At 32.9% G+C, this 13,083-nt stretch overlaps 2 protein-coding genes across 2 annotated transcripts in view; both read right to left on the bottom strand.

The window, feature by feature from the left end:
* The window catches only part of LOC129942140 (alkaline phosphatase), a 65,313-nt gene that overhangs the window by 24,540 nt on the left and 27,690 nt on the right, over positions 1–13,083 (bottom strand). Inside the window, exon 2 of the mRNA XM_056050948.1 lies at positions 7,943–8,039. The gene's annotated coding sequence lies outside the window, so the exon portion shown is untranslated. The remainder of the gene's footprint in view (positions 1–7,942; positions 8,040–13,083) is intronic.
* Positions 1,420–13,083, bottom strand: part of LOC129942141 (eukaryotic translation initiation factor 5) — a 39,352-nt gene continuing 27,688 nt past the window's right edge. Inside the window, exons 2-4 of the mRNA XM_056050952.1 lie at positions 7,943–8,039; positions 3,177–4,203; positions 1,420–3,111 (exon numbers count right to left, since the gene is read on the bottom strand). Coding sequence (XP_055906927.1) covers positions 1,948–3,111; positions 3,177–3,389 — 1,377 coding nt within the window. The 5' untranslated portion in view covers positions 3,390–4,203; positions 7,943–8,039 and the 3' untranslated portion in view covers positions 1,420–1,947. The remainder of the gene's footprint in view (positions 3,112–3,176; positions 4,204–7,942; positions 8,040–13,083) is intronic.

The following is a 13,083-nucleotide window of genomic DNA, read 5'->3' as shown; positions in this document are numbered from 1 at the left end:
CCATAGAATTGACGTATTGACTGGCTTAGAACGTGTGAAGACAACATAACCCAAATTCTAGTACAGTTATGGTGACCGTCAAATTGGCGACTCGCAACTAACTTTATTACCATCATTAAAATTCAAAGTGGGATTTGACGTTGAGTCGGCAATTTTCGCACAAATTTTAAATTAAAATAACACAACGGACTGACGAATGAAACTGAACACGAAATTTCCAATTTTTTAAATAAAGTGGAGAACACTGCATTATGAAAATTGTAGTATATATTTAACTATATACATACATCCCAGATTGTAGTTAATTGACAAGTTTTCTCAAATCATTGATAATTTTTATTAGACAGCTACTTAATTGTTGGTTTTCAGGGTTGTGACATGCCAAAGGACTGACGTTTTAAGAACTAATTGTGTTTTTTTAATAACTTGTATTCAAAATGAAGAGCTGAAATTAGTTGACTAAATAAAGGTCTTTCCATTGTTTTAAAATAAATTGTAATCTCAATAAAATATAATAAGACTTTGTATATATTAGTTGATGACATCGAGTTATCCAACTTTTGTTTAATCACCCATACATATGTATGTTTAGGATTGTTATCTTGTTGAAAGTAAAATGTTGCTGGTAAATCCAGTTTTTCTGCGGACGACGCATAGAATGTCCATAATGTTGCAACGAATTTAAAGATCCACTTTCCAGTTTAGGCCATAGAGCTCTATATCATGACATTACCTGCTCCATGTTGAACAATAACTTTTAAAACATTAAAAGTAAAGAATTACTTCTTTCGTTAGATTACTGTACATAGTTGGGTTATTTCTAAATTTAAAATTAAATTCGTTACACTAACACTCTTATTTAAAAAAGCTGTATAGAGCCTACATAAAGTTATGTAATCTCTATAATGCCTCTAAACGCAAAAATACTATTTATAAAACTTATACAAGGTTGCATAGCCCCATAATAAGCTAAACGCGTTTTGAAGTTGAATAGAGCCTACATAAGGAAATTATTGATATTATTATTTCGTAAATGTCATTTTGATTTCTCTCCTCTCTTTTTTAAATTAAAATAAAAACAATAATGCCTCTCCAGTTTAGCTCGTGAGCCGAAGAAACGAAGAATTTAAAAAATATATAGATTTTTGAAAGAAAATATCACAAAAATAATTGGAATTATTTTGTTATATTTTAGTTGTTATGACAACAAGCTGATTTTATAGACATTTTGGTACTCTTTTTGATATAAGCATTGTATAACTAAAATTTATAGCAGAATTTTTTTATAAATAGGAATTTTCGCAACGTTACATAGAGCCCACATAAATCCTTATTCACTGTATAACTATTCATCTGTTAAGCGAATTCTATTAAATAAGACTGTAAATTAAAATAGATTTAGAAAATATAGAAAACAGATTTTGTTCATTTTATTATTATTTATTTGTAATCCGAAACATATTAAAAATCTTTGAATTAATTTATAATTATACATGTATATAAGAAACTGCAAAAAATATATTGGTTTATATATCTATATACGTGTGTTATGTTGTGTTCATCAAATGAATTGAAATTTGTATTTTAAAAGAAGAATATATCATTACATTACGTATTGATTTCAAAATAAAATTTTAAAAATTGAGAAAAGTATTGTAATCTACTGTTTTTTTTTTTTAATTTGACATTGATGTAAAAATATTTTAAATAAAAAGATTGTAATGTTTTTATTATAACCACAAATACTAAATGTTTCAAACCAAATCCAATTTCAAGGAAAAAAGTAACATGTTTATAGATAGAAGTATATATGTATAGGAGAGGAAAGGAGAAAAAGTGTTTTAACTATCTTGAGAGTTAGAAATAGATTTTTTTTTAAATTATCAACAAATGAAACATAAAAAAGAGCAGTACTACAGAAAGTAGGTCTTTGCACAGCCACGTCATTTAGATGCCATCAATGTCGATTTCTTCACCGTCATCGTCATCATCGATGATTTTCTTGGCTGAAGGAGCTGGAGCCTTCTTCATTGGCTGAATGTGAGCACGATCATCATATTCGATCTCCAAATCGGAATCATCATCTTCATCTTGAGAGGAGTCCTCCTCCTCGGCCTCCTGCAACCATTGAATAAAAGGCTTTGCCTTTTCGTGGATTTCGGCGGCAACCTCCTTGGAGACGTACTTCTTGCTCACTTTTTGGGCCCAATCAAGAATGGCTTTCTCCTCGAGGATGTCGATGTCGTAGAAGAGTTTGAGAATTCCAGCAACTTTGTCCATTAGCTTGGCAGAGTGCAAAGCGATGATTTGCTCGATGCCACCGATCAAGTAGCGTTGTGCCTTAGAATTGTTATGAGTGAAGCGCAACAAAAGATTACGGTGCTTGCGCACCTCGTTGGTGATGTTAGCAGAGAAAAGCAACTCAGCCAATACCAAAGTGGCCTTGTGATTAATATCCAAGCGCTCAGCTTCAATGGCCAACTCCTTATGGACAGCAACAGAGTCTAGCTGATTCTCATCAATCTTGCGCTTTACCAACTCGTAAAAGATATCAATGCGCTCTTTCTCTGTCTTATCATAGTCATCGGAGATGGTCATTGTCTTGGCTCCATCTGTTAAGTCTTGCAAACGAGCGCGAATGGCTTCAGCCGAGGTGTCAGTTGTCCAATTGTCATCATCATCTTCGGCCTTTGTTGGAATGGCAGCGTTTATTTCGGCTTCCGTCTGGCTGGCATGGTTAGTGCCACCATCCGAGTCGCCCGAGTTGTTAGCCATCGAATTGTTTACCGAGTCCGACATGCTGCCATTTTCGCCGTTCTTCTTTGAATTCCTTCCACGTTTGCCTTTAGTTAATGACGATCCTTGGGTAGCCGGATTGATTGTTGGAGGATTCTTGATAATGAAAGTGTTCACCTTGTGGTGAATTTTCAGTAATCCATGGTATCCACAAGCCTTGCATGACTGCGAGATAGATCCGTTCTTAGCGTTAACGGTAAGATCGGTCTCAGGATTGTCACACTCCGGGCAGAGAACGTATTTACGGATGAAGCCATCGAGCAGATCCTGCAGTTTAGTGGCGTCATGAGAGCCGTTTACAATGAAGCGTTCATTCTAAAAATAAAAAAGTATTTAAATTGATTGAGTACTAAACAGAAGATTTTCTTATGTTTGCTTACCTTATAATCAAATTGAGTCTGAGCTCCGAGTTCACAACCAAAGTACTTGGTCGGGTAAGTGGCTGGGCGCCCGATTGCCTTGGCAACTTCAGCCATATTCACAATGACAGTCTTGATGCCGTTGCCCTTTCCTTCTACCTTGGCATTGATGCGCGGCATCTTGTAGCGATAGAAAATGTCAGTGACATTACGATTGACATTAACCGAACCCATCTTAAGATTTCTTGTCTTTATCGAGGTTTATAAGTTCTTATTTAAAATGATTCTTATTCTTGTGCTTCAATGACGATCTCAAATTTGATCTCGTGTTTTTTTTTCGTTCTTCAAAACAGCTTCTTGGACTTTTCCTTTCAAACTTTACCGCTTTGTCTTTCGTTTTGGATATAATTTTCTCCTGCTTCCTATTGGAATTCTATAGCTTCCTTAATCTTGCTTGCTTCTTTGCTTTTCTGTGGCTTTTTGGAGCTCGCTCTGCGCGCTTAAGCTATTGACCCTATTTGATCTGTTTTAACATTAGTGTGCAGCTGCCGTAACACTCTTGAAGAGGTTAAGGGTTTTAAATTTTTATTTTTTGATTTACTGTAGATATTTGTTATTAAATTCATGAAGTTTGTTTGATTTGCTTGTTTTTGTGTTTTGTTTCTGGCTTTAAGATTAAAGCTTTGTGTGATAATTTTTGTTTAAATATTATATTTGAGTTTGTAATTAAGAAATAATTATTTTTATTTCTTCCTTAAATTTTCCTTGAGTTCAAAAGGACAAAAATTTGGTTTGATTTTGTTATTGTTAACCACACACAGTAGTTTAATTTGTTATTATTTTTGTGTTTTTTTTTTTTTTTATTTTAAATTATAATTTTTATGTTAGTTTTTTTGTAAAATTTTTCTGGTTTTTAAATACATCAATTTTTTTTATTAATTTTTATATTATTTTATTTGTTAACGCAGGCGTTTTATTAGAATAATTGCCTCACGTTTCTCTAAAAGGTTGAAGCTTCCGGTGTCTGTTGCTGGAAAATTTTGAAGTCCTGCAAAAAAGAAGGAAAAATGAAATATTTTTAATTTTGTTTTATTATAAATCGTATAAAAAATGTATGAAATAAAAATTAAAGTTTTGAAGGATAAATTACCTTGAGGGATTTGATTGAAGATTTATGATTTGTTTGTTTTTTTTTTAAGTAACGTTTTTTTCAAAAATTAAATTTTTTAATAATGTTTGTTTTTGATGATGAAATGATACTAATGTTTGGAGAAGAGTTTTTGATAATATGTTTGATTAATTCAAAAACTATTGGTTATATTAACTAGGATATAATTTTCATATAACTTTTACAACAAAGTCTTCAATTCACTTAGCTTTCTCCAGCTTTAAATTGCGTTATTGATAAATACCACAAAAATCACAAATGTTTAAATCTTTGCATAGCTGAAGTTCATAATGTTTAAAACCGATTACACGATAAATTCAACATATCCTCAGTTTTAGTTAGCCATTGATTTCGAATTGGAGCTCCTGCAAATGATTTTTGTATGGATGAGGAAGAGAACACAATTTTTGCGTTGTATGTTCATGGCCTTTCCTATTACACAGACGAAAACTCCTTTTAGGGGACTATCACAGTGAGGGAATAGATTCTGAAATTTGTTGTCTGACACAAATTTCAAAAATTAAGATTTGTTTACAAGTTGGATTTAAAGCCAAGGCTTTCTAAGTATCCATTAAAATCGGTTGCTCTTTTTGTTATAGCTTAAGAATAGAAAAAAAGATATTGTATAAGAAATTCTTTAATGGCTGATGTTATAAAATTCTTTGGAAACTTTAAATAATGAAAATAATTCCGTATGGAATTTTGAGTTTGATTTCTTTCTTAGAGTACACTAAGTCGTAAGGTTCATTTAAATGAAGCTTAAAATTGGATGATACATACATATACAGATATGGACATTAAAATAGACACAGAGGCAGTTGCTAAGAGTAAAACCAAATAAAAACAAAAACATGTATTAGAAGTAGTTTTAACCTTTATCAAAAAATAGTTAGACTCTTTTATGCAAAATAACATGGTTTTTTTTTGGCTTGTTGATTGTTTGGAGATCAACCGTTCCTTAGGTAAGACTTTGTTTTTGGTGTTCATTAAGTAGAAACACATTTGAAAACAGACCTTAATATATTTAACTAGTATCAAAAACATTAGTTTTTAATATTTTTTTTTTTACTTTAAAAAAAAACAAAAAGTTCACTTTAGGAAGTAAATTCAAATTATTTTAATAATATTACAATTAATTCTGAAAACATGGGTCGCGGTAAGAATTGTTTCCTAGAAGAGAAAGCTGTCATTTTAGTTCTATGTTGGTTGTGAGGGAAAATCTTTGAGGAAAATTCACAGAATAATGAGCAGATTTTTCAAGTTGATTGTAAACGCAATTTGAAAACTGAGAGCCAAAAAACAGCTGGGAAAACCAAGCAAAAGAACCCAAGAAAAGACTGAAAAATCATTTGCGCTTCAAAAAAAGACGCTCACAAGTCTTCAAGGGAAATAAAAAAAAACAAACTATAGCTTCCAATAACTTCCATAACTGTTCGTAGAAGACTTGTTGAAGCTAACTTGCTTGAGCGCAAGAATTGTGCCCTTTTTAAAGAAAACAAAATATAACAACGCGGTTTAAATTCGCCCACGATCATTTTGCTCGGAGTGGGCCAGAAGGAGGAATGTTTTGTGGATGGACGAAATAAAGATACATTTGTTCGGAAGTGAGGCAGACAAACCGTTAGAAGGCTTCCTTTGAAAGAACTAAATACCAAATACATCCAGAAAACGTTCAAGAATTGTGACGTCTTTGGGTCCATTTTCTTAGTTTGGCCTTGGACCAATACATTTGATTGAGGGTGAAATGGATAAAAAAAACTTGAATTACTTGGCTTCCACACCAAGCTCCTAAAATGGATCAGAAGCTATTTGGTTGGACGAAGACAATGTGTTAAAATTGTTGAAGTTCTTTCCAATGAAATACAAAATTTTTCCAGTGTACCACAAGGTAGTCATCTTGGACCACTTTTCATTTTATTTATAAATAATTTACCGAATTGTATTAAAAGTTCTAGATGTCTTTTATATGCTGATGATCTCAAGATTTTTAGTTCTGTGAGTTCTTTATCAGATGCTAGTAAGATTTTATTGGATATTGATAATATCACCAAGTGGTGTTTTATAAATGATTTAAATTTTTATGGAAAAAAGTGTAGTATTGTTATGTCTTCTAAAATAAAGGATCCAAAATGTTTTGATTACAAAATTGAGAATCAGTTCTTAATGAGGTTAACAAATAAAAAGGATCTTGGTGTGATTTTTGATTCGAATATGAATATTTCTTTTCAAATTAATAATGTTATTTCAAAAGTTAACGCCATGTTGGGATTTTTTTTCAAGAACTTCTAAGTAATTCAAAGATCCTTATACTTCAAAAACTCTTTTTGTATCTATTTTTTGTAGACCTTTACTTGAATATTGTTGCATAATATGGAATCTCTTTACATAATCAAGTATTTTAAGGATTGAAAAGATTCAGAAGAGATTTACGAAAGCTTAATAATTATTCAAATATGCCACCTTATGAGACCAGTTTAATATGTATGTTCCATCTAGAAATTTGCGTCCTAGAAATTATACGAAACATAATCCAATAACTGCTTCTTGTATTGCTTTTAACGGCTTTGAGTTTGTAATTGATTTTAATAAAAATAGATTAGATATCAAGAAAGATGTATTGAATTTGTTGTAACACTGTTTTTACACCGTCAATTTGTAAATATAATGTTTGATTTTAATTCTTTAAAGGTTCCTATAATGAAAATCGAATCGAATATTCGATTAGAAGCTAAAATTGTCCAAATCCCATTGCAACATTTTTTTTTTTTAAAAAGAAAAGAAAAATAACGTCGAACTTCACCCATCTTAATTCCATCACATATGGGATTTCTCGAACGCTCAGTCTTAAGGAATACAGACAATAAGTAGAATGGCTAATACTTCAATATTATATACATCTAATGTGCCCATGGCGTGATGGTTAGTGCGAAGAACAGTTTTATGATATAAATATTAGCTAATTGAGAATATGCCATTGAAAGGAAGCACATTACTATTTAACGCATTAGGAAAAGCCTTTGGCGTTTGTTTGGAGACAGTTTGAGTCTGTATTAATTATTCTATTTGCAGGAATAGATTCAACATCGAACTTTAGACGCTGTACAAAAGCGCAGTTTCTCAGTCGAAAAAGCCATTTAACGAACGTACACCAATATTCAAATCCGATTTGGAAGTACCGAGTAATAGAGGCTTTTACACTAAAGTACTGAAGTGAAACCGGAAGAAGAGCCTTCTGTCCAATGATATACCTATTTTGTTCTTTAAATAAAGTTCAAACCACTCCAAGAATAAAAGAGCAACCGCGGTCATTAGTTTTTTCAATGCAAAATACTTTTTCGAATTTCAAACTAAGCAAGGCCTATTCAACATTTATAACAAAACAAAAAATACTATTATAGTGAGTTCTCAAGGTTTTCCTTGTAACTACAAATCAATTACTTTTTCGTTGGTAAAAAGTATTCCGCATTGCGGATTTTGTACTCCTTTAACTGCAAAATTATTTTAATTTATTTTATTGATTTAGTTGTGTGTGATTTAATTCTTAGCTAAACCAAAAAAAAAAACAAAAACATTGAATTGAAATAAAACAAAAAGAAATATTATTTTTTTTTCAACTTACCTATGACTTAAGTATCGCCTATGTGAATTCATGCACGATCTAACTAACTTGCTCCGTTGAGGTGGAGATGGAGGTGCTCCTTTGTGTACTGGTGTTTCTGTAAATTAAACAAAAAAATAAATAAAATTAATATAAATCCTTTTTCTATATAATATAAAACAGCAAAAATAAATATACGAGCATGGAAATACTGTATACACGCAAAACCACTCAGTTCGCGTTAATGATGTTAATTTTTCTGCTCTACACAAAGGTCATTTTGTGGCTGCGGAAAAATGCATCGCAAGCATGAAAATACATTTAGTTCCTTTCAAAGTACGAACGTTTAATTGCAACGGCACCGCTATTATTCCATAGGGTTCAACTAAAAGCTTTGCATTTTATTCAACTCTGTTTTACGTGTTTTAACGTGGGGTTGTTGGAAAACAGAACGAAAAAAGAAATACATGACGTCGTCATCATCGTCGTCGTCGGCATATGACCTTGTGTGCTGATGGAAAATGGACGAATGACGAACTAAATGCATTTTAAATTGAAAAGATAAACTTCCCGCATCCCATTTGCATCTATGTACGTAGGTACGTTGTTGGGGGTAAAGTACACCCACATGTGAAGTAAACTATTAGTTAAAACTCCTTCCGTCGTCGTCGGTCGTTGTTGTCTACGTTCGGAAGTAATAGAACGAAATTTTATAGTGAACTCTATTAATTATAATAACCAATCATCCATCTCTGGAAAGGACTCTCTAGACGAGCTAGGAATTATCCTTCGCGTTAAGTTTTTTTTTCTATGTAAACAGGAGTAAAGTAGGAAAATCATAAAGACTTTCGGGTGGTCGAGTTTGATGATTGGCTTGGTAACAGAGAAATACTTAAGGGAGAAGAAAAGAGAATGAAAAATCAATTACGTATGGAAATTGCAACGAAATTGGTTATGGGTAGGTAGTTCCAAGGAATGTTGGGTTTAATTAAAATGCCGGACTAGAAATAGGAAAGTAATCGTATTAAACACTGGTTTTAGGTTATTTTTTTGCTCAAACTATCATCGTCATGCTGTCGGTTCTATGCTAAGACTCGTTAAGTGCAGTAATAATGTTAATGAATTATGAAATTGAAAAAAAAATCATATTTTTTTCTTTCTCCGATCTAGGATTTCAACTAAAATTCTTTATATAAATTCATATGATTCTGAACTCTGTCTTGATTGTATTAGGTTTACTAATAAGAGGTTTTATTTAAGCATTACTCCGTACTTAACAGAAAGACTTAGGTCTTAAAGGTTTTAAAATTTAATTAACACAAAAACTCAAGCCAATCGATCACCAGCAAAGTCGTTACTTTAATAGCTGGGACTTAGATCCGTATTTTCATAAAAAAATATTTTTCAGTGATGGGGCCATTTTCACCTCGAATTCTAAGCAGAATAGTCGCATTTCGGGATAGAAAAATGAAAGAATGGCTGTTAGAAAGCCTCCCAATTCTCCCAATTCTGATTGGACCTTAAAAATAACTAAGTTAGGAGGCGCACCAACTATTACAGAATCAGGGCCTAGTGGCTTTAAAGTAATTTTAGGGACCTACAGTTTTAACGGCTAAATTGAGAAAGAACTTTTCGTGATTTCATGACAAGCGTTTTTGCAAAACTCAAAAAAAAATTCAGTTTTGCAATACTCAACAAATTTTGTATAATTTTGCAAAACTCGACACAACTATACCTAAGTCCGGCTCTGCCATATATTTTTATTAAGGTATCAAAATCAAATGGGGTGGCGCAACAGTCCGTTGTGAACCAGGGCCTAGTGACTTACAACTCTCAACCATTCCTGTGTGCGAGTACTGTTGTCAGGAATGGAAGGGACCTACAATTTTAGGCCGAATCCGAACGGCTAGTTTCAGAAAGCACTTTTTCATGACAAGAATTACTCTTGAAGGATTTGTCAATTCCTCGCAAGAGGCAGTACCCGCGAAAATTATTTTTTTTTTTTTTTTAATTAAGGTGGCACAGGCAGGGATTGAACCCAAGACCCCTTGCATGACAGTCCAACGCACTAACCATCATGCCACGGGTACTATTTTGTTAAGGTATATCAGGTTAAAATTTAAGCACGGTTAGGTTAGGTAAGGTTAAAGTGGCTGCAGATACAGAATCCACACACTTAGGCTAAAAGACAAGGCTCATTGTGATGCCACATGAAACTAGAGAAATACTTCATACCAGTCGAACCATTTTGAGCTTTTTATAAAGCGAAAAAATATCCTTATTAGCTAGTTTACTGGGATTATCAAAAAGGTAGTCTCCCAGATGAAGTCTGCGTCTAATGAAAGAGCAGGCAAGTGCAGAGAAGGTAGATTGTCTCCCCTTCTTTCCCGACCATACAGCTCCTGGAGAAGGAGCTACACCAAGTCGTATTGCGTGTTTACCTATAAGACAGTGTCCCGTAAGAACACCTATTAGGGAGCTAATATGAAGTCTGCTTTGAGATAACAAGTCTTTGGAGCGGTTTAGGTCCAGTGAAGGCCATATGAGTTTTGTGGCTGAGCATGTTGGTAAATTGTGCCACCTAGAGTTTGCTATCGTAAAAGCTGTCCCTTTTAGCAGAAGTTTACATGTAGCTATACCCCTTTCAAGTGAAATAGGTATGACGGTTCATCGGTTCTTCAATTTCCTGTGATGTCTCTGTGGTGAATGTTAAATTGCTGCGCCATCCCCATAAGAGACGATCGACAATCGAGGTCCGTTGCATGGTGTTTTTCTAGGAATTTTTGGAAAATTATTGGAAACAAACCATTGACCATTTCTGTGCAAATTTTTGATGGTTTAAAAGGAGGAAATGAAGTGCTTCAATAATATTGAGATATTTGAAAACACTCAACACAACTCATGTGCTTCTCAGAATAAGAACTTATAATGATGGTGGAACTGTGTTCTTTTTTGGAAAAAAAGTTATGTTTTCAAGAAAATCACGAGACTATTTGCCACCTGGTACAGTTTTCGGAAGATTGTAAAAGGAGTACAGAAGGAAAGAAGTCAACAGTTCACCAGAATAATATAGAATCGTTCTTGAAAACCATGGTATAGTCCATACTTTTGGAAAAGTCTTAACTGTGGGGGATTACAAAAATCTTCCATTCAAAATATGTTCAGCAAGAAAAATAAGCTATGAAAAACTAGATACAAAAATTGACTGTCTAAGTAAAAGAAAATTTCTGTTTTTGATTTAATTTCTAAAAAAGTTTACACCGATTGTGCCCATTGACTTAATGTTTATTATTTTGTTAAGTTAAGTTATGTGTGTTATTATTTTTGCAAAAAACCGAGGATTTGTCAATTCCTCACAAAAGGTAGTAACCTGGTAAAAGCTTTATGTTGCACAATTCAGGATATATGCAAATTTTCCATGAAATTTCATGAAAAAGGCATGAGGACTAAATGACATTCTTTTCCCTTGAAAATAAAGTACAAATTCATTTTTTTTCTTGAATTTTTAATATCCAAATGAAAGCACTTTGATTTACAGAAAATCGGAAACGCATTAAGGGGGGCATCCCATTTTTTTTTATTTTTTCATAAATTGCTAGTTTAATATGTCTAGAATACGGTAGTAAAGGGATTTTTCAAAATTCGAAGTCGTTTTAAATATATGACTTCGGGCTGTTAAAAAAGATAAAACAAATAAAGGAATCGGTGGAAAAAGACCATGTAAACTTACTGATAAAATGAAATTTTTAATGAAGGTTTTGAAGATAATTCTTGGCGCGCACAAGTGGAAGGTGACCTCACCCAACTTGGAGCGCGAAACTGGAGACATCTAGGTAGGGACCGAGCTAGATGGAGAAGTTTGTTGGGTAAGAGTTCACACAGGACTGTAGCGTCACCATAAGTAAGTTTGAAGATAATTTGAAATTAATGTCGGTTATGGGATGGCCTATAGTCCGCGGAACCCCCTTATGTTAAGAACTTGATGAAAAGCGAATCTTGTGAGCAACGCGTAAGTGGTGCCGTTAAATAAGCCAGAATTGATTCAAGAGCTGGACAATCTGCTTTAAAAGAGTTTCAAGAGGAAGAGGAAGGAATATTCTATGGACCAGGCATCGCCGATTAAAAGGTAAGTTGATATTTTTATAGTTAAGAGGACTTGAAACGAGTTTTTCTCAAAACTTTGTTTTTCAAACTTTCCTCCATCAAATCTCAAAAACGGCTTGACTGAATGACTTGAAATTTGATTGGTTGGATTCAGCACATGCAAACGCATGGAATGAACTATCGACAAGCAAAAATTTCAAAAAATTTGATTTTTGTATAGCAAAAACTAAAAAAAAACTTAAAATTCGCGTTTTTATTTTTAAATCGCTCCCAAAAGTCCAATTTTTGGTATATTCATTTGATGATAGTTCATTCCATGCATTTAGGCTCACAGATTAAAACGCTGTTTACTTTTGTTTTGTTTTAGATAAGCCAATCAGCCGGAGTCGTGGAGGAAGTGCAAGAACATTTTTTCGAGGTGGAGTTGTTCACACCGGTGTAACTCGTGTTCTTTACAATATTTTTAATTAGAATTTTATACTTCTACATACTGTCGAACTATGTTAATAAATGATAATAAACTTACTAAAGTTATATCTATTTACTGGTCGTAAAAATAAAATCCTAAAAATTCCTTAAAATACAGGCCGTCCCTAAAAGGACAAACTTAAATTGCAGTTGAATAAAATGTAAATATAGTAATTCAATATCAACATGATTGGCTTAACTAAGACTATGGAATAACATTATACCAAAGTTTTTGTAGATCAAAAGTCAATGGTGATGAAAGATTCAACTCTCACTGATCTGTTAAACATAAATGACAATATTTTGGCAATACATGTGCTAAGTTAAGGCGCTTTCAAAAGAAAACAAAATTAATAGCATTGATAAAATTAATTTGAGGAGACATTAGGTAGATTTGTATATCGATTTGCATAAAAGAAAACAATTTACAATCTTCAAGCCACCACAGCACGTGGTGTTAAGATGTGACACACAAATTCTTTGATCTGCTTGAATCCAATCGGATTGTACTCTTTTCATTTGATATTTCAATTTTTGTTTGTGTGCTATTAATCGAATTTTAAATCTTATTTGTTCTGACTAGAGCGAAC

This window comes from Eupeodes corollae, chromosome 1 (genome assembly GCF_945859685.1).
Source record: "Eupeodes corollae chromosome 1, idEupCoro1.1, whole genome shotgun sequence".
NCBI classification, from domain to species: Eukaryota; Metazoa; Arthropoda; class Insecta; order Diptera; family Syrphidae; genus Eupeodes; species Eupeodes corollae.
Note: the sequence above shows the minus strand (reverse complement) of the source record. Positions and strands in the feature narration are given on the sequence as shown.